Source organism: Sphaeramia orbicularis, chromosome 8 (genome assembly GCF_902148855.1).
Source record: "Sphaeramia orbicularis chromosome 8, fSphaOr1.1, whole genome shotgun sequence".
NCBI lineage: Eukaryota > Metazoa > Chordata > Actinopteri > Kurtiformes > Apogonidae > Sphaeramia > Sphaeramia orbicularis.
In genome coordinates, this window is record NC_043964.1 from 49,152,745 (window position 1) to 49,178,193 (window position 25,449).

The following is a 25,449-nucleotide window of genomic DNA, read 5'->3' on the forward strand; positions in this document are numbered from 1 at the left end:
ATGGAGGGGTAGGGGTAAGGGGTGAATTGGGATTGGGCCTTTGTGTTTCTAACTTGTTTTTCGACACTCCTTTTTTCCAGTGTAGAAGATGGTGGTGTTTGCATGTTCACTATGGAGCCTCTGAACGTCCAAAAGGGTCATATCTGATGACCATGAAAAGATGGCAAACTGCATTTTACACCAATTATTTACATATATTGATGGGACTAGCAGATCAAAAGTTATTAAACATTGTCGATCACGAGATGATATTGGTCGATGGTGGATGTTTGGGTCTTAACTGGTTAAATATGTTAAATCTTTCATACTGTTTGTGGTATCCAATGATTTTAAAGTTAGTAAAGACTGGAAATTCCTATTATGCACCAATTCAATTGCCAGGCAGAATTCTGCTCATGAAACAGTCCAAAATCCAAGAAGAATGTTGTTGAATTGTTGACTTCCTTTTCCAATGATCAGAATTTCTCCTAGTTTCAATACTCATTTTACCTTACCTTCTTTTTACTCCTTGTCAAGCTGAAGGTGGGTGGTCTGTTCAGTCATCCTTCAGTAAAGCACCTGGATAAAGTCCAACAGGGCCAAGAGCAGCAGAGAGCTCTGCTTTCCATGTGTTTGCTTGGAACAACAGTACTGTTTGTTGCAGTAGGTAGAGGGAGATAAAGGGGTTTGAAAGGTATGTTTAAGCTGGTATTTGTGTGCACATGTGTAGGAGGACGGGGCAGAAGATGACCTACAATGCTACAAAGTCAGTTCAGAAGTCCTGACGACAACACAGTAAAACAGTATTCTCATGAAATAAGTAAATATAATGTAAATAAAATTAATGGAAAATATGCCATGTGGGCTGGTGTGAATTGAAGAGACAGACCTTGTTAACATAAGATTTTCAGTTTTTATGAACATCACCTGTTGTAGGCAAAAAAAAAAAAAAAAAAAAAAAAGTAACTCGCATATGACACCTGCTGAAATGTACTAGCACAGGGGTGTCAAACTCATTTTCTTCCGGGGGCCACATTCAGCCCAATTTCATCTGAAGTGGGCCGGACCAGTAAAATAATAGCATGATAGCCAATAAATAATGACAACTCCAAATTGTTTTAGTGCAAAAAATAACATTCAGTTATGCCAATATTTACATTTACAAACTATCCAAACGAAAAGGATGTGAATAACCTGAAAAAAAGAAAGAAATTTGTTAAGAAATATAAGTACAATTTTATCAGTATTCTGCCTCGACTTATCATTTATACATGTGCATTACGGATCAGATCTACAAAGGCACAAAACATTCAGCAATAGGCAGAATATTGTTAAAATTGCACTTAATTTACTTCAGACATTTTAGGTTATTCATATTTTATTGTTAAAGGACAGTTTGTTAATGTAAACATTTTCATAATTTAATGTTTTTTCACTAAATCAGAGAAAAAACTGGTGTTGTCATTATTTATGGGTTATTATGATATTATTTTTGAGTTTGATGCTCTAACTTGCACTTTGCAAATTCATCCAACGGGCCGGATTAGAACCTTTGGCGGGCTGCATTTGGCCCCCAGGCTGCATGTTTGACACCTGTGCACTAGCACAAGAAGAGTCCGCTTCTTCACTAAAGTTATTTTTCTGCAATAACTTTTTTGAACTGGTAACCTAAAATTAGCTGTATACAAGACCGAGAGACAGATTGAACCACTGGGAAAGTGTCTAAACATGTGTGTCCACCTGCACTGGACACTCTCTAACTAAAGTAAATCAGTCCTCATAGATGCCATGTGAAAATATCCAGCTTCACAGCAGAAAAACACATCTATACAGCTTGGTACAGTCAATATTTGCACCAAGTGCATCATAAAACAAACTGAGTACTTTTGTTGTTGGGTGCTTCTATGAAACTGGTCCCTAAAAGTACAACAGAGGGGCTAAAAATTCAAACAAAATGTAGACTTATTTTATGAAGCAAGTTTGGAAGCACTTTGGGTGTATTTTAAAAATAAATATTTACTGAGGTAAAAAAAAAAAAAAAATTCATATATAACTTTATTGGACACGCACGTGCAAAAATCTGCATGTAACAGTAAAAAAGGACACGGAAATTACGCACTACCATTTTTCAATTATCTTTTTATTCTCTCACAGTAAATTGGGAATCAAAGTAAATATACAAGGCAGAGTGTTTCACAAAAATGACCACCGTTGCAAGATCATTTGGGATTTACATGTGTTTAAATAGGAAGGTTCTGCATGTAATGCGACTGGACACGATGACTTATCCACAAAACCTTGAATTAGACTGCCGATTCATGAAAAACCTACATGTCTGGAAATGACTGGGATCGCCAAATTTAACAGTGTCTTTATTTATAGGGGTATATAAGACCATTTAAAACGACGTTTTTGAGATAAAATGCACTGACACCTCAGTAACTTTTCATGTCCCAATTTTGGTCCTATTTTTGGCCTCAATATTTAATCAAAAATTCATTAATTTTGGGATGGGTCAGAGCAAGATTATCATTTTTTTTTTGCCTTTATCTGGGGTCATCATTAGGTACATCCTGTGGGGAAATACGTCTAAATTTCTCTTTTATTATTGGGTCTAAAAAACTGCCAAAGTGCCAGACACCAAAATAAACCCAGTTTCATGGAAAGACGCAGAAACCACTATAACACTGCAGGTATTTCCCTTTTTACTGACACATCTGCAGTAAACACCAGGATTTATTTGAAAGGGGGTTTGTACTGGAGTCAGTGCTTTAATTATAATGTTTTTTTTAATGAGTATGGTCCTGTTAAGCCTTTATAGGGCACTCATAGAAATACTCTGAAATTCAAAATTTCAACCTTAGTGTGTTATTGGACAACATAACAAGACTTTTTTACTTTTGTGAAATTTAAAAGTTTTTTTTATTGCCATGGGAAAATCAAGGTCAATGAAGTTACCATATTTGGTTCCTTACCTGAAAGAAAAAAAGATAGAAAAAAAAGATGCAAGAAGTAAATATAAAAATTCCAAGAAAAACAAATGCAAGGTGAAAGGAACGTGTATTTTAGAACATTAAAACATCACTTTTAGAACATTAGAACAATTTAAGTATTGGTCCAGACCTCTGTCAACATCCACATTATCACTGAACATCGTTCCTTACATTAGTACCATTACTTCAACACAGGTGGACCTTACAGACCCTGCAGACTACATTTAACACTGACACTGTTGACTCACTGTCCTCACTGTAGCTGTTTCTGTCACTGTCTTGTAATGTGTGAGAAAATGACCAAAAATAGTCACTTGCCCGATAAAGGGTTAACAATGAAACTTTGTTTTGATCAGCTCCTATGTGCTTTGTTAAAATAACTACAATGTGCTTTTCTGCAAATACAACACTTTCTTTTCCATTTCATATAGACCACTATATAGTCAACTAATATAAACTATGCATAAAAATTGATAAAATATAAAATATATCAGCAGGAACATGAGGCTTTTTGGGGCAACACAAAAAAAGCAAGTTAGAGCTGTAGCTGTGGACTTGGTTGTTAGTACACGTACAGAATAAATATCTGGATGCAACACAGAATATCTGAAAGCAGCATACATTCCATTCACTGGTGCCTAAATTAGTGTCTTGTCATATTACTGACAAATGAAGTTGGACTACTAATGTGGCCAGGTGATGCGCCTTTGCCCAGCTTTCCTCACTAGGCTACACTGGCTAATATCACATGACCACAGTGACCTCGTTTTCCAGTATCCATCGCGCTCTCCTCATTACAGTTTCTTCTGTCTCCTACTCTTTCTCTTAGTCACTCTCGTCTGTCATGGTCAGTTATTGTAATTTTCTGCCTCATCCCTTTGTCTTTGTCCTGGTTGGTAGATGCATGCGAGGACTATACGACCACTCCAACCACACAGACGCTGACTTAGCCTTCAGCTGTGCTCACAGATACGGTGTTGAAGACACTGTCTGACTGAGTCTGACTCTCTGTCTTTTCTTTTCTTGCACTCTCATCATTGCTTTGCAATCATAAGAATCCTTTCTTTTTTGCATCAGAATAATTCAGCTAATTTCTACTTGCCTTATGACTCCAGTATGAATTAAACCAACATACAAACTAATACTTTTCTTTATTTTGCAAGGATTACAATTTGTGTCCTTTAATGATTAAGGTTCTGTACCACTTTTGGTGTTGTTGTGGCAAATAGGATGCAAATGCAGGAAATAAATTATAAAAGGGAAATTTATTTAACAAATGTCATCTAATTTAGCCAAAATTAACTACAAGGTATTTTCCAACAAAATTAAAAAGTCCCAGAGTCATTCTGCCAAAATTAAATAACAAAGTGACAAACTAAATTATACAATAAATCAAAACTCCATAGTAACATAATGTGGTACAAATGTTGCATTATGATTTTTTTTTTTCATCTTTTGCTTATGAAGACAGTCTTCATAAATTTGTTTTATGTACTTGCAGTTTTATTGTGCTTGGATGTCATGACCTAAAATTTTGCCTAAATGTCAAGCTTTCATTACATTTTAATATTAATACAACTTTTCTCATGATTCATGGTACAGAAGAACGGATTAAAAATTAATTACATCACAGATACAGAAAATTAAGTAAAACATTTCTGTACGTTACTGTATATATACAGAGCATGTTACGGTATATATACACAGCTTCACATTCCATGCAAATGAGTCAGTCCAATCAGTCTTGACTGCAGGGGGTTGTGGGTAACACAGACCGCTAGTCCATTAATAAATAAAACAGTCATGTGATAAAGACATATGGCCCTACTCCGCTTTGCCTTTGGTCGATAGTGAGTATATGTGAACATTTATAGAAAAAAGTCAATATAGCTGAGTGAACTGGACTGACACGAGTGAATGTGTGTGAGACAGTGTGTAGGAGGTAGAGAATAGGAGGTTTCTGCAGTGAGAGAGCGAGACACCCACTCACATATGCACATGTACACACACACACACACACACACACACACACACACACACACACACACACACATACACACACCAAACACAGATGAAGTTGCTTTAAAAGAGAGAGAGTGCTTAGTGCTTAGTATTTCAGTTGTAATGGTCAGAGCTTGTTTAATTGTATTGTTCTATTTTGTTCTATTATAGTCAGTCTTGTGCAAGTTACTTTCAAACTGTAATACAAAAATTACAAAAGTAATTCCTTACCTTACAATATTACTGTCTCATAATTGTAATGCATTACATGACTCCCGTATTGCTTTTGAGTTACATACAGGCTCTTGTCATAAATGGTCGTTTATGCAGTAGGACCCATGATGATTACCTTGTCATTGCTGATCACAGGGATCATGCTAACTAGCTTCTGTAAAGCAGGGTTAGGGTTAGTAATGGGCATACGTCCATGTGGACAATACACTTTTTCATTTGAGCAGTTAAATTATGGGTGAAAAGTGTGTAGTAACGCACGTGCTATTGAACATATACAGAGTAAAATACTACTGAAAATTGATTAGTAATGCCTTACATTACTGCACTACAGCAAAAAGTAATCTGTTACTGTACTGCATTACTTTTGTAATGCGTTACTCCCAACACTGATAATAATACATGCACTGGTTTTGACTAAGTGATCACCGATCTGTGAAACAAACAGCAGGATGGCATTTTGACCTGAACTTTTCACCCAATAGGTTTAATACCTTAAACCTGGGGTGTCAAACTCGTATTAGTTCAGGAGCCATATTTGGCCAGTTTGATCTGAAGTGGTCTGGACCAGTAAAATAATAGCACAACAACCTATAAATAATGAGAATTCCAAACTTTTGTCTTTTTTTTATCTGCAAAAAATTACATTAAAGTATGAAAGTATGTACTTTTACAATCTACCCAAATGAAAAGACAAGAATAACTTGAAAAAACTGAAATTTCTTTAGAAAAATAAGTGCAATTTTAACAATATTGTGCCTCATTGTATCATTTATAAATCTACAAAGGCACAAAACATTTAGTAAAAGGCAGAATATTGTTAAATTGCACTTAATTTTCTTAAGAAATTTCAGTTTTTTCAGGTTATTCTTCTCTTTTTGTTTGGGTAGTTTGTAAAAGTAAATATTTTCATAATTTAATGTTATTTTTTTGCAGTAAAACAAACAGAAATGTTTGGCATAATATTTATAGGCATGATGTAATTTTTTTTCACATTAAACCAAGAAGGATATTTGGATTCATAGGTTCTTTTCCTGTTATTTTACTTGAGATCATATTGGTCAGTATGTGGCCCCTGAACTAAGACAAGTTCGACATAACTGGTTTTTCATATCTTCAATATAATTTCTGCACTTTGCAAATACATCCTGCAGGCCGAATTGGACCCTTTGGCGGCTGATTTTGGCCCACGTGCCACATGTTTGACACCCCTGCCTTAAACAGATCTGGAGAAAAAATCTTGGCACCCATAGACATTCCTTCTATTGTCTGGCTCCATTAGTTTTATTTGGACTAAGGTCCGTGATCCTTGTGTAAATTCTTACTCCATTAATAGAATTCAGGGAACGTAGAACACCTTGACATTTAGTGTGTGTGATTTTGATTGACAGGTGTGATTAACAGCGTATTTGGTGAATTGGACTTTCAGAGCTTCTGTCCCTTGAATAATGCATTAGAGCTGAAATGATTAACTGATTAATTGACTCGCACTGATTTTTAAAAAATTTTGATTACAATTTTCCTGAACTAAAGCTTTAGTTCCTTAATTTTGCTGTCGCTAAATATTGGTTCCACTGTTGTGTTTCACACGGACACTTATTGTGATGCACATGACGCCAGAATCAACACAAACAACCTGGAGCGTAGCTCAGAAGAGACGAGGACAAAAATACAGAAAATGTTTATATATTCTCTTTTCTACTTTGGAACCATCACTTATTTCTTTAAACTTTTAAGCTTTAATACAAACATTAAAAATATTTGTTTTTATTTGTTTCAGTTGTATGTTAGTTCCATCTTCAGTCGTTAGTTCGATCTAAATGTGTTGAAGACTGCAGTGCACGTATTATTTGTAGATGTCATATGACTTTGTTGTTGTTTATATCTATAGATATGTTTATATATACTTTTATACCGTTATTATCGTTATTTCTATATAGGTATTTTTTTAATATATCTTCTGACTTTCATACTTGTGGTTGTTGTTTCAGCTAGTTCAGGAATAAAGGACAAGTTGTTTGTAATTTTTAGACATATCTTTTTCACATTTTTGCAAATTTTTTTTTTTTTACCTATTCAAATAATCATTTAATCAAATTGAATTAAAGACAATAATCAATAGAATAACTGATCACAAAAATAATCGATAGCTGCAGCTCTACTGTCAGTATTGTACAATAAAGTAATTTTTTTGATCAATGGTAGTGGGTCCTTTTTTAAATTATCAGTGTTCTTTCTTTGTACTGTGAGAAAGAACATGCTGACATTGTTGTCGTTTGCTGCTTTAGATAAGAATGAACTGAAATTTTGAACATGAAAAGCAGAATAATAGCTCTGTAATAACATTAACAATAAGGAAAAGATTATGCTTTGTCACCTATTGAATTCACTGAGTATCAATTTCCCCTGTAACCATGGAAACCACAAGTGAAAGTCAGCATTACATGAAGTGCTTTTTCCAGAGATCAGCTTTTCTTTTTTTTTTTTTTTTCTTTTTCTGAACAGTTGACTGATGATGGCTCTGTTCGGCAGAGGAGAGCTTGGACTGCTGGGAGGGGGAGAGGGACTGAGAGACGATGTGGGTGGAGCTAGGATCAGCTGCTCCCCCAGTCCACTGCCAGGGGACATTTACCCAGCATCAGGATTGGCCCTGGCCGCCGCCTATCATGATATTAAGATGCGTCTGGCCAGTCTGGAGAGGGAGAACAGCAGCATCAAGAGGAAACTCAAAAACTATGAGGTCAAGGTGGAGAATAGCTCACACATCAAATACTTTAACATCTGTGCATCCAAAGAAACTAGAGGCTTATTAATGCACACATGTTGACATTACACTTATAGTAAACCTATCCTGAGATGAAAGGCTGTCAAGATGGATGTTAAAAGATGAAAAGAACATTGAATAGATGCGAGGCATTTTCAGTGACGTCTATGTTCTCTCCTTTCCCTAGTTTCCGGTGATTTGTGATTTTGGCGAGGAGAAGATACCGTGTTGTTCCTGTGAGCCCATCATCAAGGACACCAGCACAATCCAATCAGACAACACCGATTTACAGCAAAAGATTAGCTCTCTGACGCAGGAGGTACACTAATATAATCAGAATGACACTTTATGGTATTACTACCTGCTTTGTGAGTCAGTTTAGTAAAGGGCCAGATCCAGCCTCTGCCACGGAGACACATTCCATGTTCAGTAAGCTCTGTGTTGAAAACTAAATAACTGATCTCCATTTTTTTGATTGAAATCTTTATTTTGAACATGTAGACAGTGAAATCAAAACAAAATCAACCACCAAAATATCAGTAATGTTACATAAAAGGCTGATAAGTAAACAAAACAAAACAAAAAAATAAATAAATGGAGTCAGAAGAAGTAAAAAGTTATATACTCCTACCCCCAATATGTGTATGAATAGGTCTCAGTAAGTACTTTCACATAACACATGTTACAATTTACAGAAATAAAATTTTGGGGTAAAAATACTTACATTGCTGCTGCGTGACACAGGGACTCGAAATGGACATAATTTTTTTTCACTTTACACAAATATACAAAACATGCTGTTCTCATCATAAATGGATCCTAAATGAAACATGAGGCTTTAACTCTGATGTTAAACTACAATTGTGATCAATATTGGATAAAAATTTTTAAATAATAAGTTTTTATGAACACAAATATGTTATGACATGGGGACAGCAGTTTGTACCTTTGTTCAGTATCAGAATAAAAGACTGACTGGAACTAAAAGACTACAAATATGATCATAAACTTTTATTGAACATACATATTACAACTGAAGTGATATATACAGCTAATAGCAGAGCATATTTGACTAATAATTTGATTGTACAGAACCTTTCTATATTCTTGTACTGTTGAATAATTAGTTCCTACAGATTCACAGACTTAAAATATCACTGATACAAGAAAGAAAAAATATTATTGTTAAAGTTAATGATTCATTTACATGTATATCAGAAGTATAACTTTACATAATCAGTTACATCTTTTTTTCTAAAAGTGATACTGAAATTTTGCAAACAGTTCCATAAAATAGAGTGTGTGGAAAGTGCAGGTGTCAAAGTAAAACTATGAAGTCGATAGTGTTGAAAGGCCAACTAAAACCAGACTTATGATACACAATAAAAACAGAATTTTTGGTGATATTATCATTACGTTTGGTGTGCGATCGGTGCAGGAAGAGACTGTAAAAACAGGCTTCTAAGGGAAGTACTTGCATGAGAACAAAAAACAAAAAGCATGTCACAGTGCTCATAACAGTGAACTAGATCAACCAAACAGATGTGTGGCATCTTATGACAGCTGATTGTTGTTATAAATAGCTGTACATAGTTTTCTGACTTGCAAAAATGGTACATTGAACATGTTTGTTCGTCATAGTGTGACACCAGATTATTTCGTAAAAAGCTGCATATAGTTACCTCCGCCAAGGAGGTTATGTTTTTGCCAGGGTTTGTTTGTCCGTCTGTCTGTTTGTCTGTCCGTTAGTGTGCAACATAACTCAAAAAGTTATGGACAGATTTGGATGAAATTTTCAGGGTTTGTTGGAAATGGGATAAGGAAGAAATGATTAAATTTTGGTGGTGATCGGGGGTGGGGGGGCCCACGGGGGGGGCTACTGATCAGCCTTGGCGGAGGTCTGCGCTCTCCGAGTGCTTCTAGTTCAACATGTTTTTGGTGAAAAACAGCAAACAATCAAACTTTTTTCTACTTAGATTTCAAGTGTTTGTGTGATTTTAGGTTCAGTGTGTTAATACAGCATGTCAAATGAAAAAATAACTGTAAAGTCAAACAGGTGAGGTTGTACTGAAAAAAAAAGATACCAAACAAGGCAAGGTAAACAGTAATACTGAGAAAAATAAAAGCAACATCAAAAGTATTCAAAAACAGCCAAAATACACTCTTAAGGGTTAAAAAGTCATCTATTTGGGTGACCAGACCCCACCCAGACAAATGTGGCGCAAACATGTGGTACATGTGACCATTGCTGGGTGGTAGTCTTATATTTTGAATGTCTGTGAAGTAGATTGTGCAGGTTAGAGCTTCAGTATTTGGAGGTCTTAACAAAGAGTCTGTATCTTATTTGAAACTGCCCCAACTCCCAATTTAGTGTTAATCAGGTGAGATTGAAAATAGTTGAAGTTAGAGGTTCTGAGTGGATTCAGACAGGAGGGTTAGTGGGAAAAACCTTGTAGTGTGCACTAACTGACTGTGAGATCAATGTTTTTATGAGCTATAGGTTTAACTTCCTGAGGACCAGGGATGCATTTTTGTCCTCTGTAGGGGACAAGAGCTTCACTGCTTTTCTAAAAAAAAAAAAAAAAACACTGTCCACTGCAAAGGACATCCCATAAAAAATTTAAAACGTGTCTGAATTTTTTTTTTGCATTATGCTGTTTCCAATCAAGGCAATTATTTAATATAAAAAAGCCAAAACTTCTACTTTCCTGGGTCTTAGGACAATAATAAAGAAATGTGATAAGACAGATGTTGCTTAAAACCTACATGTTCCTTTAAAGCAAATATTCTGTTTCTGCAGCTACAAAAGAGTAAAGAGAGAGAGGAGAGATTGGAGGATGTTATCCAGGCCTACGAGAAAATCCATCTGGAGAAAAGCAACGTCCAGAGAGACCTGGACAAGATGGTAACTGACAGAAACACAAGCCTATAAAGTTGTGTCTTAAGGTGTTTGATGCCACAGTGTTTAATGCTAGTGTTGTAACGGTATCTGTGTTTTCTCAGACCACACTGGCAGAGCAGCATGTGGAGCGGATCCGGAGTCTGGAGTCGGCTCTCAGACAGAGAGAGACGTCCTTACATAAACTCAGTGCTCAGCTCTGCAGCAAAGATGCACATCAGACCCCGCTGCACACCAGCCTGGACGTTCCCAGAGGTTTGGCCAAAAAAAGATATACTTGGTCAAAAGTAAACAGATGGATGGCAATGACACAAATTTAGTTTGGAATTTTGCTGATTCAGATGTTTTGGATTTTTTTTTCCTACAAGAACAATTTTGAACGTTTTATAAATTGAACATTTTGAAGATTTGTATTTAAATTCAGAGTCAGTTTCTGTCTCTGGCGAAATATTTGGCTTGACTCTAGACACAGTGTTTCCAACTCAGCAAGGAAAGCATCTATTGTCTGTCCTAAAAGTTGCTAAATGATGTCACCAACACATTTTTACAATTTTAAATGTGCATGTAACAGTAATGAACAATGTGGGAGAGAGGAATTACACTGTGTTATAGACAAAAATTTAGTATAAAAACATCATAAATATGTTTAGAATTAGAAATGAACTATACTCTGTCAATTCTTGTTTTTTTTTTAATGTCCCAAAATATTCCAGCTAAAGGGACCCAAAAGAGACACTCTGGAGGTTTATTTATTTATTTTTATTTTTATTTTTATTTTTATTTTTATTTTTATTTTTATTTTTATTTTTATTTTTATTTTTATTTTTATTTTATTATATTGTTTAGTTTTTAGCTTCATGTTCTTCAATTTGGTTTAGCTTTTAGTGTTTGATACGTTTATTGAAGTTTAGACAGTAATATACAAAAATACACAACAAAAACAACTAAATTAACAGAAATCCCACCCCACACAAATGTGAACTCCCCATCCCCACTGTCACTTATTAAAAAAACGAAAAGGACAATCTGTAAAACATAAGTATATAGACCAGTTTGGTTTGGTTTTTAACCTTATGGTCCACTTAGGAGCCTGCAACAGGTCACAGTAAAACATGAACATTTTTAATCATAACATTTTTAATTTTCAGTCTACATGAACAATCTAAACGGACCAAAAAGAGACAATAGAGGACACTGTCAGTGTCAATGGGACTGATTTATATTCAGTGCAGAGATTTGTTTTATACAAAGAACAATATGTGTTTTCATGTCAGAGTCTCCCAAGTCTCCAGTAACACCAGAAAACATTGATCACAAGTTGCTTTTTTTGTCAAAAGTCTCTAGAGGGGTCTGAAAACTCACTAAATATACCAGCAAAGTGTCTGAGTTGGAAACACTGACTTTTACAGCTGCAGACAGACTGTGTGTTTCTATAACTGTGACACAGAAAATCAATTAGTGTCGTTTAGAGGAAAAATGTGTGTGTTTCAGCATTTGAAGTCACCATTCAAAAATTGCTAAAAGTTTCCAAACAAAAAATACAAGTAGCACATTTTTTTGTAGGTGCTTTTTGGGGAGAAAACATTTCTAGGGTAAGATGACATCAGTGAGTAGACATAAGGCGTGTAAGTGCAGATTATTTTATCATTAGTTAAATGTTCTGAATAAGTGTGTGGTTTCATCAGAGGGACGTGGGCCGACACTTCAGAGTTCACGCAGTCTGGATGCACTGTCAGACCTGAAACTACAGAGACTGGAGGCGGAGCTAGAGGGGGCGCGGCACCAGGCCCAGGGGGCGTGTCAGCGGGAGAAGGAGCTGAGGGTGGAGCTTCAGAGACTGCAGCAGGAGGTCGTCCAACTGCAGGAAAGACAGGTAATTTAGTCACTTATATTATTTCTACCACTTGACTGGTGTGTTGGTTTGTCCCACTGGCATTTTTGTGTTTGATATATCGATTGTTGAACAGAAAACTCGGTTGATGACAGGACTAAAACCAGCAGTGACAAAAAAATGTATTAACTGTAATACAAATAGGAAAATTTTCTGAAACACTAAATTTGTGTAGATCTGTCTAACATTGGATCAAGAACACGGTTAAAATCCCCTCCAATAATATGTAGTCCCTCTAGGGCTGACACAATAAGAAAAAATTTTTCAAAAAAGGAAGGGTTGTCTTCGTTGGGGCCATAGATATTTATAAAATTGAATTTTTATGACTTTATATTACCTTAAAGCTGCGGGAGACTTTCATGATCAATTTTTCATCAAATCTGTCAAGCCTCAGTCATGTCCTCAGTATCACATCTGGAAGTCTGTCTGTGATTACTCACCTGAATGTCTTCCCTCACAGTGAACCATTTCAAATTGCCATCCACCATAAACAAACCATGTGTTTACAAACAGAGCTGGGAGGTAACTCGGGCATCTTCTGAATTTTATCATGACGTGCATTGTGGGAAATGGAGGCTCGCGCAGCCACTTGGCAGCGGCAGCTGCTACAAACACGATCGGCAGGAGCTCCCTTCCCTCTATGTATATCAGTGGCAGCTGCTTGTCTTTCAGACAGGGGAAGCTCATTGTCTGCTTACAAAAAAAAAAAAAAAAAAAAAGGCAAGTTATTTAAATATAAATTCGGCCCTCTGTTCCTTTTTTTTTTAAAAAAATGGTCCGTGACCTTATCATACCAAGTAAACAAGAAAATGTTGAAATTATGTTAAATTGAAACAAGGAAGTGCAATGAGTGTGTTTTATTCACAGTGCAAGAAATGAACAAGTAATTTCGTAGTGGTTTTTCTCTTGATTTCACAGCAGAATGTGCGACGGTATTAAACTGAACTGAGTCAGTGAAGGAGTAGATCTGAAAATAGCTGTCAATCAAACGGGATTCAGCCTTTCAACTGATCCTCCAATCAGCATGTGGAAGCCCAGTGTCCAGCCCAGTCGAGCTCCGCCCACAGCTCCATTCACCCCCAGAGACACCTAGTGTCTGGGGGCGGGACAACATCATGGCATTTATCCAATTACCGTCCAGTTTTGAGGCAATGGAAAAAACTGTTCCACTCAGTCCCATTGAAATGCATGGACGCTGAGCGTCTACGGACAAATGCACTGAGCAGAGATCGAATGAGAAAACAACACAATGAGAATGGATGAGAAGTGAACAACATCGAGTCCGTTGGTTTGTGATAAAGCTGATTCTGAGCGAACTCATCTTTGAGATGAACGTGTTCTAACATATTTGTAGTCAATGAAATGTCAACACAACTGTACATATTTGATCATTTAATTTTCGGAATTTTAGGGGAAGCCAGACTTCCCTTTCAGTCTGTGAGAAATCGTCTCTGATGCATATTCCTCCAGCCGTTTCTGCATTTCAGCTGTTTCCGCATCATGTTTGTTTCATCCATATAATATCATATGGTTGCGCTGCCGCTGCCAGGCGGCTGCGTGAACCTCCCTTTCACGTGCACGTTGCGACAAAATTCCGAAGATGCCTGAGTTACCTCCCGGCTCTGTGTGTAAACACATGGTTTGTTTATGGTGGATGGCACTTCAAATTGTTTACTGTAATGCAAGAGATTCAGGTGAGTAATCACAGAAAGACTTACAGATTCGTGATACTTAGGCTATGACTGCGGTTTAAAAGATTGGATGAAAAATTGGTCATGAAAGTCTCTCGCACCTTTAAAGGATAATACATCTTCCTGATGGATCTTGGATAGTTTTAATGACTTAAAATGGGATTGATCTGTGTATGAGAATAATCACACCCCTTGCCTGAGTGCTAAATAAAGTGTGAAACACATGGCCATCTTTTAGTTAAATAGTGTATTTCTGTCTGTTCTTTTACTCATTGCCAGAGCGTTGGATCAACCAATCAGCTTGTTTTATGTAACAGAGGTGATTGCATTATTCTTCAGAGAAGCAGAAATCTTGCTGTAGTTATAAACCAGGACAAGAAACACACACACACACACACACACACACACACACACAGTGAAATAATATGCACTTGGCACTTGCTATTGACCATGAATTGTTTTTTTTTTTTTTTTGTAAGTTAACACATGGGTTAGGGTTAGGGTTAGGGCTATGACAACATTTGCCAGGGTCAGTTTAATTGTGACTTAAATTTAATGACGACCTTTTTGTAATACCAGGTGATTTCATGTATAGAACGTGTTTCAACCACAAGAATGTCATTAATTCTTCACCCATAAGTAGCAGGGATAGGCTCCAAGCAACCCCCATGACCCTAGTGAGGATAAAGTGGGTTCAGAAAATGAATGAATGAATGAAAATTAACACATAAAATAATTCAGTGAAATTTGTGATTCATAAAGATATGACGCAAAACTTGATCACATGTCTTAAATCCTTAAAAAAAAAAAAGATTTTAACAGCTCTCTCTGTCAGTCACAGGAGTTGGCCTCGCATTGTGAGCACTGTGATGTGGAATGGATAAAGAAAGCTGGAGATGAGCAGTAAGTCTTATTTCAAAGTGGAAATGTACGTTAAAGCCTGGATGCAGTGTTTGACATTTTGTTCTTTTTTAAAATGTGTCGCAGGGTGAACCTAGCATTAGCGTACACAGAGCTCACAGAGGAGCTGGGCCGTGTTTGCAATCTAGCTGGAAAACAGAGTGACCTCCTGCGACATTCCTCACGGGAACCTGGTAGGTTGTCTGACTGACATTTTGAGCTGTGCAGTGCAAAAATGTCATTTTATCTGTTTAATAGGAACACAATCACTCTTGTATATTTTTCAGCCTGTCTTCCCTGCACTGTATTTGTATTTGTGCTGTCAACTGTGAAATTCCCTCATGGGTAGATCAATAGTCTTATCTTATCTTAACCAGGATCTTCATCGTATATATTTTTTCGCAGATGTACAGCCCAAAGCCCTCCTTGTTTACCAAACCAGCCACCCCTATTAGTTTCTAAATACAACCTTCACACCGGTACCAACGTGAGCAGTGGACATTGTTACGATATTGCTGCCCCCGTGTACATCCTAAGTGATCTTCTAAGATTGGATCTCATTTCCCCAGTCTATATACAAATAAATAAGCTCATCTGATCTAAAATATAGTACAAGCTTTCATTTCCTGCAGGCATTATGGAGGCAGTTATCTCATTCAGCACACGTAATTTGTAATATTTCATCGCAAATTTCTCACAAAAAATGAAACTGTCATAAAAGTGAATGATGAATGATAGGAAGGATAGGTTACTCCTCATGTCCCACAAGCTCCTGAGCCCTGAGAAGAGGACGTAAGACATAGGACGTAGGACAGAGTAGGAATATGCATTCATTCTCTGAATACATCCATGACACCAACCCAGACAGGTGATTTCAGGCAGATTATTCTGGATGCTACAGTTATTCATCACATATTTGACATCATATCCACACATCCAGTACATGCATTTGAACAAATAACCCATTTAACAGGTAACATTCATCAGGATAAAATGTGGCCTTTTATTGAAATTTGATCAGTTAAGGTTTGATGAATCCCAAATAGAAGATTCATCCACTCAAGACTCTCTTTGTCTCTTCCAGTGCCTCATCCTCCCCTGACTCCTCAGCATCTCTCCCCTCCCTCCCCTCAGTGTAGCCCCTCCCTGTCTCCTGACAGGCTCCTCCCCACCCCCTCCCCTCCACTGTCTCCAAACGATGGCCCTGCGTCCTACTCTTACCAACCAACCAGCAGCCGCCTACGAGCAAAGTTCCAGGGTCGCCGTAGTTACTCTGAGGTGAGAGGGTCATTTTTGTGCTGAATTTTTGCACTGCCTCCGTGTACTAACATGACTAAAGTGACACTTTTTGACCGTTTCCCAGGTGTCTGATCCATCAGCCATCCAGAGGCCCATGGCTCGTTGGATGAGAGACCCAGTATCCACCCTCCCCAAACCCAGATCACTCTTGGGGGAGACACAGAGTTACAGCCAAACCAAACCTCAGTTGCATACCTCTCTGGTGGGCCTGGTTCGACCAGCCTCAGCACACGGAGGAGAGAGAAGAGGAAATGGAGGAGGGGAGAGAGCCGGGGGCAGCAGTCTGAGCAGCAGTCCTCATCACCGTCCTTTGGACCTGGGCTTTTCTTTGGCCACTGAAGTACAACTGACAGCTTTCATTTACTTGAATTAAGTTCTCATGTTCATTTCTATCACAGGACTGTCCTGACTGATGTAATACTTCTGAATTATATAGTGTTGTTTCTAAATTTCTGTTTCCTAAAACCTTCATCTAATACAGTCGCGGAAAAAATTATTAAACCATCAAAAGTCATCAAAAACAAGAGTTATGCAATCCAGTACTAACTCCTGTGTGTATCATGTGACTAAAACAGACAGAAAAGAAAACACTGAACCCGTAAAAGCACTGTTTTTGGCAATACAATGCTGTTGACATAAGTACTTAAGTGATTTTGGTTATTATCAAGAAAACATGGAAAATGGATAGATCTCAGCTCTAAAATTAAACTCTTATGAGCTATTTTTGCTCTTATCATTATATTTGTCCAAACAAATGCACCTTTAGTTGTACCAGGTATTAAAATGACCAAGAAACTGAAGAAAACAAGGGATGCTCTAATCATTTTTTCCGCAACTGCATGTTTTTACAGCTATTCATACATGGTGGTGCTTGATGGAAATGCACCTTATAACTCCCGGAATGACATATATGAGTGCTTGCAGATGTTATTTCTTTCTATAGAGGATGATACATTAGCGTCCTTACAAGCTGCACAAGTTCGACAAAATATCACAGATCTAACTGCTGTTATAATACTGTGGTTGAGATACTCTACAACAAGCAGACACAATGTAGAAATAACAACATTTATCTAGTAGTGTGTTCAAAGCCTAATCCTAAACCGTATTTAAAGTATACATGTATGCCCAGAAATATTTGGACAGTGACACACTTTTCATGATTTGGGCTCTGCATGTCACCACTGGAATTGAAATGAAACAACTCTGATTGATTGATTCATTTCATTTGTTTGTTTATTTCAAGCATTTACATAATACATGCAAATTCAAAATTCCAAAATCATTCATCTATACTCGAAAAGGAGTGGGAAGAAGAAAAACTTATTTAATCCCACCCCCATTCTCATCATCAAATAATTTAACATATCATTTTAAATACTCACTCCTGTCCTTTGACTTCAAGCCAGAACAATGGACAATGGACATTGATTGATTGATTGATTGATGTATTTATTTCAACTGTGAATGTCAAAAAAGAAGAACAATAAATAAAAAAACAAAACATTTAACATAAGACATATAATACATATTTGAAAAGGAGTGAGAAGAAGTGTAACTTATAAACTCCCACCTGTTTAACTGTCCTAGTCTAAACATATCTATACTCAGACACAAACAGATGCAACTGAAGTGCAGATTTTCAGGTTTAATTCAAGGGGTTATTTTGGGTCATTGTCCATCTGTACTACAAAGCCCTGTCCAATTAGTTTATGTGCATTTGGCCAAATCTGAGCAGAAGGTTTATCCCTGTTTATTTTTTCATTTATTCACCTATTCATGTGGCTGCTTGTCTTCTGTCACATCATTAATAAACACTAGTGACCCAGTTCCACTGGAGGCCACACATGCCCATGCCGTCACACTTCTCCCACCAGTTTTACAGATGTGTGTGCATTGGCTCATGAGCTGTTCCAATTCTCCTCCATACTTTCCTCTTCCCATCACTCAAATTGCAGCTCCGAGTCTGCCCTTTAAACCCATGTTGATAATATAAATGTATCCTGAATATTTTTCGTAGACAGCAAAAGTAAAAAAAACAAAAAAAAACCCAACTTGTGTCACTGTCCAAATATCTTTTGGCCTATCTGTACATTTATAGAACTTTAGTTTCAGCTAGAATTCCATGAAAAGAACAGAAAAAAATCACCACCTGGTTTGCAGTACATTAACTGTTGTCGTGTTGTTCTACCTCTGCTCTTCGTTTAATCCAGGTACATCGCTTCTGTCGCCGAGATGATCCACCTGAGCCCACCCCACTGGTGACACCACCACAGTCTTCAGATGATGAAGAGGTGATGACAGCAATAGTGATTCTCAGGGCTTGTCTTACAGCTTGTTCCTAAACATGTCTTTGTTTTTTAACTCATCAGGATGTATGTACTGGTATGTATCTGTCACCGGCCGCCAGCCCACCTCGTACACTTGGTGCAGTTGGCTCATTGTCACCTAGAGAACAGCCCCTCCACCCTGTATTCCAGTCTCCTAGGAAACAGCCACACCATCCATCTTTCTCAGCCCCTGAGGGCCCTACAACCCTCTCCTGCCATCTGCCTCGCTATATGAACACAGAGCATGCTCAGTCCTGGCCTTCCATTAATGTGAGTAATAACAATAACCAGACAAGAAAATGAAAGCTCTCAATTTGTAGTGAGACTCTAGTCAGCTACAAAAACTAAAAGAAAGAGTTTTGTTTGAGCTGCTATTCCACAAAGCAAATTTTCATCTTAGATTTCAAAAAAAAAAGAAAAACAGGCAGTAAAAGGGAGTAGACCCTGGATACTATTTGTTTGTTGTAATGAAGATAGTTGTTAGAATCCCACAAGTTGATGGGTTAAAAATATTCAACTGCAGGACTGACATGCCTCACAAATACCACACAGAGTTACTGTATAGTCTTCATGGACCACCCAATCTAAAAATCTGAAGGACAAAATATATTTTCAGGAACATAGAAATATTTTACAAAGGTAATCTTAACCCTTAAGTCCCCCACGAGCATTTTTATGTCCATTTTTCTCTTTTTTTTCTTATTTGTTGATCATGTTGGCTGTGTTGCAGCTTTTGGCATGAAATTTGGCAGAAATGTTTCTTTTTAGTTGTATTTTTGAAATCCAGTGTCTTTTACTCATAGATGTGTTTTATTTTCCCATGATGCATTTTGTACCCTCTGGTCACCCTTGTGGACAAAAAAGTACATGCACAAAAAAAACTGCTATAAAATCATCATAGATCAATATTTTCTTTGCTTTTTTAAAATTTAAAAAAAAATAAATCTCAAACAACTTCTGCCCTGCTCAAAACTACCAAACATTCAACAGTTTTCAGGATTTGGACCCTATAAATGCCAGTTTAATCATTTAAATTCTGAATGATTTATTACAAAAAACCCCAAAATTGAACATTTTCCATAAAATAAATAGTAGGTGGATGAAATATTGGTTGTGATTAGACACTTGGATAGGTCAAAGATTAGCAGCAAAATGGATTTGATTGCGTTAGTATATTTTCTGTAGTCTCAGATACTCCCTCTGGTCACCCTCGTGGACAAAAATGTACATGCAGGGGGGCATAAGGGTTAAAGTAAAAGGGTGAATTAGCATATCTCCTTATCTGAACCTGATCTGAAGACAATGTACTGCTGTGAAAAGCAGTGATTCTCACACACAATACAGACACTGGTTTAAACTTTAACTGTCATTTAGGAGTATACTCACTTTTATTGTCCCTGTTTTGAGAAAATTAATGGTATCATTTGTTTTGTGGAAAACTTTGTTTATAGTAGAATGTCTACCCTTCATGCCTGTGCATCTAACACAGCTGCCTTGAAAGTGCAAACTGTTAATCACTTTTGTGAGCTACTGTAATGTACAGGTGCAGAAATATTTGGACAGTGACAAGTTTTGTCATTTTAGATACTGAGGATACGCCTGTATTATCAACATAGGTTTAAAACGCAGACTCTCAGCTATAGTTTGAGTGTTTTCACATCAGAATTGGAGAAGGATTTAGAGATTACAGCTCTTTAACATGTACAGTAACAGCCTCTTTTTCAAGGGACCAAAAGTAATTGGACAATAGACTCAGAATGATGTATGGGCTCTTCTCTCAATCTGTCATCACTTAAGCAATTAAAAGGTCTGGAGTTGATTCCATCACAGAGACTGCAAATGTTAGCACACTAGTGAGTTTGGAAACTCAAAAATGCCTGGACATCCATGGAAGTCAGCAGTGGTGGATGTTTGTAGGACCCTTTCCATGGTGAAGAAAAACCCCTTCACAACATCCACCCAAGTGAAGAACTGTGTCCAGTGGTAGTAGGTGTATTAGTATCTAAGTCTACCATAAAGAGACGACTTAATGAGAGTGAATACAGAGGGTTCACCACAAGGTACAAACCATTAACCCATAGAGACCCAAAACAGCCACCAGTGACACAAACCAACTACAAATATAAACTGTTTACTTCCTGTTGATTCACTAATCCTATCAAATAGTTGGTGTAAAATGCAGTTCATCTTTTCATGGTCATCAAATTTGACCCATTTGGACATTCAGAGGCTCTGTATATTACGAAATCACAAGGCTTGGACCCAAATGCAGAAGACTGACTCAGAGAAGCTTAGTTTGAGTATTTATTGCTCAAAAGAAAGGGACACAGGTTTCTTCACAACAAAAGGTAAACACAAAAGTCTTCTCGGTCAAGGACTCAAAAAAATTCTAACAAAAGGTTCTTCACAAGCGTGGAATCAAAAAAATTAACAAAAAGATCTTCTCAAACAAGGTATTAAAAATTCTAACAAAAAAAAAGTCTTCACAAACATGGTATCAAAATATCTAACTACAATCTTCTCATATGAGGAATCAAAGTACAACAAAAATTCTTCACAAAATGTGAAATCAAAAAACTTACTAAATGTTTCAAGCAGCACAGGAGAAGGTCAAGGGAGTTATTTTCTTGACAAGCATGAAAGACGCACTGACAACAGACATGAGGAGAGGAGGGAATATAAAGAGTGGAGAGATCATAAGCCCCAGGTGCAAACAATCAGGGAGGACGCAGACAAGACAGACACAGTGCACACAGAACAAAACCCCTCACCAAAATAAAACAGGAAATAAACGAAACCAACTAACATAAATTACTAGCACCACTAAGGGCAGTGCGTCACACTGTAGGTGCCATGGAAACTCCGTCATCTTCTACAACACTGACTCACCAGTAAAACCCATGGAGTTGGATCAATGACAGTGGATGGACACACTTGTTTTTACATTCAGTTAGCAATATCTTTGCTGAAAAACGTAACTTTTTCTTTATTTTTTCTCTATTTTGATATAATTAACTTTGAATTTACTCTGAGTTTTCATGAACATCTGCATGATCAAGTGAATTAGATATAGGAAAATACAAGCTTTGCACCAAAAAATGCAAAATACCAAGGATGATATTATTTAAAAAATTATGATAAATCAGGTAAGAAGGGTAGAAACAGAATTTAGATTAGAATTTGGGAACTGACACAAAGGTAGCACTGGGTCTTTATGGGTTAATCAGCCTCAGAAATAGAACAGCCAGATTAGACTTGGCCAAAAAAAAAAAAAAAAAACATCTGAAGAAGCCAACCCAGTTCTGGAACAGCATTTGTCAAGATCAGCCTGTACCAGAATGATGGTAAGAAGAAAGTACGAAGGAGAATTGGAACAGCTCATGATCCAAAGCACGCCACATCTTCTGTAAAACCTGGTGGAGGAAGTGTGATGGCATGGGCATGTGTGGCCTCCAGTGGAAGTGGGTCACTAGTGTTTATTGATGATGGGACGGAAGACAAGCAGCCACATGAATATTGAAGTGTACTGGGATAAACCTTCTGCTCAAATTTAGCTAAAAGCAGAAATATTAATTAGACAGTGCTTTGCAGTACAGATGGACAATGACCCAAAATATACTGTGAAAGTGACCCAGGAGCTTTTTTGAGGCAAAGAAGTAGAATATTCTGCAATGGCAAGAGTCAATCCCCAGATCCCAACCCAAATGAGCAGCATTTCACTTACTCAAGATAAAAATTAGGACAGAAAAACCCACAAACAACCATCAACTGAAGACAGCTGTAGTAAAGGCAAAGCATCACAAAGACGGAAACCCAGCATTTGGTGATGTCCATGAGTTCCAGACTTCTATAGAGAGACATTTGTTTCATTTGATTGATTAATAAAGAAACAAATGTCTCTCCATAGACTTCAGGCAGTCATCACCTGCAAAGGATCCACAACAAAGTATTAAAAATGAACATTTTACTTATGGTAATGTTAATTTGTCCAATTACTTTTGAACCCCTGAAATGAGGGGACTGTGTAAAAACGGTTAAAATTCCTAAATGTTTCATAGTATATTAAACAACCCCTTGGATTAAACCTGAAAGTCTGCATTCAGTTACATCTGAGTTGTTTCATTTCACTTCCAATGTGGTGGCATGCACAGCCCAAATATGAATACTGTGTCACTGTCTGTTGAAAAAGCATGCATTAGATACTGTATGCCAGGGGTGTCAAACTCATTGTGTTTCAGGGGCCACATTCAGCTAAATTTGATCTGAAGTGGGCCGAACCAGTAAAATAATAACATAATAATATATAAGTAATGTCAACTCCAAACTTTTCTTTGTTTTAGAGTGAAAAAAGTAAATTTACGTTATGGAGAGGTTTACATCTACAAACTATCCTTTCAAAAGATGTGAATAACATGAACAAACTGAAAAAATAAGTGTAATTTTAACAATATTCTGCCTCAGTTTATCATTTATACATGTACATTATGACTTATAGATCACAGTGGATCTACAAACACACAAAACATTTAATAACAGACAGAAAATTGTTAAAATTGTACTTACCTCTCTTAAGACATTTCAGGTTATTCACATTTTTTGTGAAATTATACTTTGTTTTAGTGTAAATACATAAAAATATTTACAATTACAAGAAGAAAAATTTGGAGTTGTCATTATTTATGTGTTATTATGATAGTATTTTACTGATTTGACCCATTTGAGATTGAATTGGTCTGAATGTGGAACCTGAACTAAAACGACTGTTAATATGTTAGTGTAATTTTTGCATTTCACAAATTCATCCCATGGGCCGGACTGGACCCTTTGGCGGGCTGGCTTTGGCCCCCGGGCCGCATGTTTGACACCTGTGCTTTATATGCTGTGAGAGGGGTTCATGTTATAGCTCTAACTAGCAGGGCGGGTTATTAATATAAAATAAGAATTTAGGGAGCTCCAAAGTGCTGAGTTTAGTTTGCTGTGACACCTGTGTTGTGCTCTGTTTGCAGTTATGGATGGAGTCAGAAGAGAATACAGTTCGTAGCTGTCCCCTGTGTCAGCTGACCTTCCCTACTGGTTACCCTGACGACGCCCTCATCAAACACATTGACTCCCACCTGGAGAACAGCAAGATCTAAATTTTCTATTATGCATTGTGAACTTATTTTAACGCTGTACGAATTCCAGATGGAATGCAATATGGCCTCACCTTCCAGTACAAGGGTCAAAGGAAACTCTTGTGTTCTTCCATCAAGACTGACCTTTAGGTTCCAAATGTCCAGGATGTAAATCTTTTCACTTTTGCTCATCAAGGACTCATTGCCTAATTCTTTCTCACAAAATGTTGTATCAGCAATTTAGCGTGGCTGCTACTTTGATCAAAAGTTTCTTCTTTTTCTCTTTTTTCCAAACAAACTTTTCATTTGTACATAGATGTGAGTGGTCAAGAACAGGTGCCAGCTGCTCCACTGGTCGACCTGAACATGAAAACATACCAGCCAACACATGTTAAGTCAGAACAGAACATGCCTGAAACATGCAACAAATCATCTGGTTCTCACTGCTGTAATGTCTGATTCTGTGTGACAACTGTAATTTTCTGGACTTGAGATGAAAGATTTCTATGGTAAAATATTCAAGATAAAAACTGCCAAATTACACATTTTAGTTAGTAACACTTTTACAAACATAAGAAATTATGATAAACGTAGAATTTAATAACCATTCTTGAAATAAAACTCAGTCCACACAACAGCATGAGTAGTACGCCTATCAGTAAGTGGATAGAATGTCATGACTAGAAGAGCACCAAAATGACTGATATGCAAACTCAAAAGGGTGAAATGCTCAAAAAGTAAAACTGTTAAACTGAAAAAATAAGCAAAAAGCATTTATTGGCATCTACTAATGAACGTGCCTTGGTTAAATCACATTTTTTATTATGAAAATATTTATGAAAGCCCATTCTGGCCATTTTTAGTTACATTTAAAAAACAACTAAAAAACAAAAAAAACATTGAACTTTTACAATTGCAGTTACACATTGTAGACATTATTTTCATCTGGCAATTGTAAATTATCATATGAAAAGTTTTTTTGTATATTAAAACCAGCTAAGTGATATCTGCAGTGCCTCTAATAAATTTATAAATATAGATTTATTGGAGGCACTGCAGATATCACTTAATAATATCTGTAAATATTAAAGACAAGTAAGGATTTGTAAACATTATTATGAGCCAACTCTGGTACCAAGCCATGTAGATATATACACCATGGGAATCTCACTCCTAACAATGACAAAATCAACCCTAATAACATAGCATCCATTAATAATTAAAAGGCATCTCATAACATGATAATCCCATGATTTGATTACATCTTTTTATTGACGTTAACTTTGTTTTTATATTGTTTTTTCACCATAAGTGTACAAACCACTAGCAAACTAAACTCAGTTTACACCAATAAATG

General features: G+C 36.8%; 1 protein-coding gene across 3 annotated transcripts in view; it reads left to right on the forward strand.

Annotated features, from left to right (window-relative positions):
* LOC115424329 (TANK-binding kinase 1-binding protein 1-like) overlaps positions 1-24,963 on the forward strand; it is a 28,673-nt gene extending 3,710 nt beyond the window's left edge. The window contains exons 2-13 of one of the 3 annotated variants that reach the window (XM_030141525.1): positions 7,710-7,950; positions 8,156-8,287; positions 10,769-10,873; positions 10,972-11,122; positions 12,553-12,740; positions 15,285-15,352; positions 15,437-15,543; positions 16,434-16,627; positions 16,713-16,988; positions 18,862-18,942; positions 19,021-19,248; positions 23,985-24,963. In XM_030141525.1, coding sequence (XP_029997385.1) covers positions 7,717-7,950; positions 8,156-8,287; positions 10,769-10,873; positions 10,972-11,122; positions 12,553-12,740; positions 15,285-15,352; positions 15,437-15,543; positions 16,434-16,627; positions 16,713-16,988; positions 18,862-18,942; positions 19,021-19,248; positions 23,985-24,113 — 1,893 coding nt within the window. In that variant the 5' untranslated portion in view covers positions 7,710-7,716 and the 3' untranslated portion in view covers positions 24,114-24,963. The remainder of the gene's footprint in view (positions 1-7,709; positions 7,951-8,155; positions 8,288-10,768; positions 10,874-10,971; positions 11,123-12,552; positions 12,741-15,284; positions 15,353-15,436; positions 15,544-16,433; positions 16,628-16,712; positions 16,989-18,861; positions 18,943-19,020; positions 19,249-23,984) is intronic. The other 2 variants (XM_030141528.1, XM_030141526.1) reach the window with 2 other exon arrangements.
* Positions 24,964-25,449: the final 486 nt, after the last annotated feature.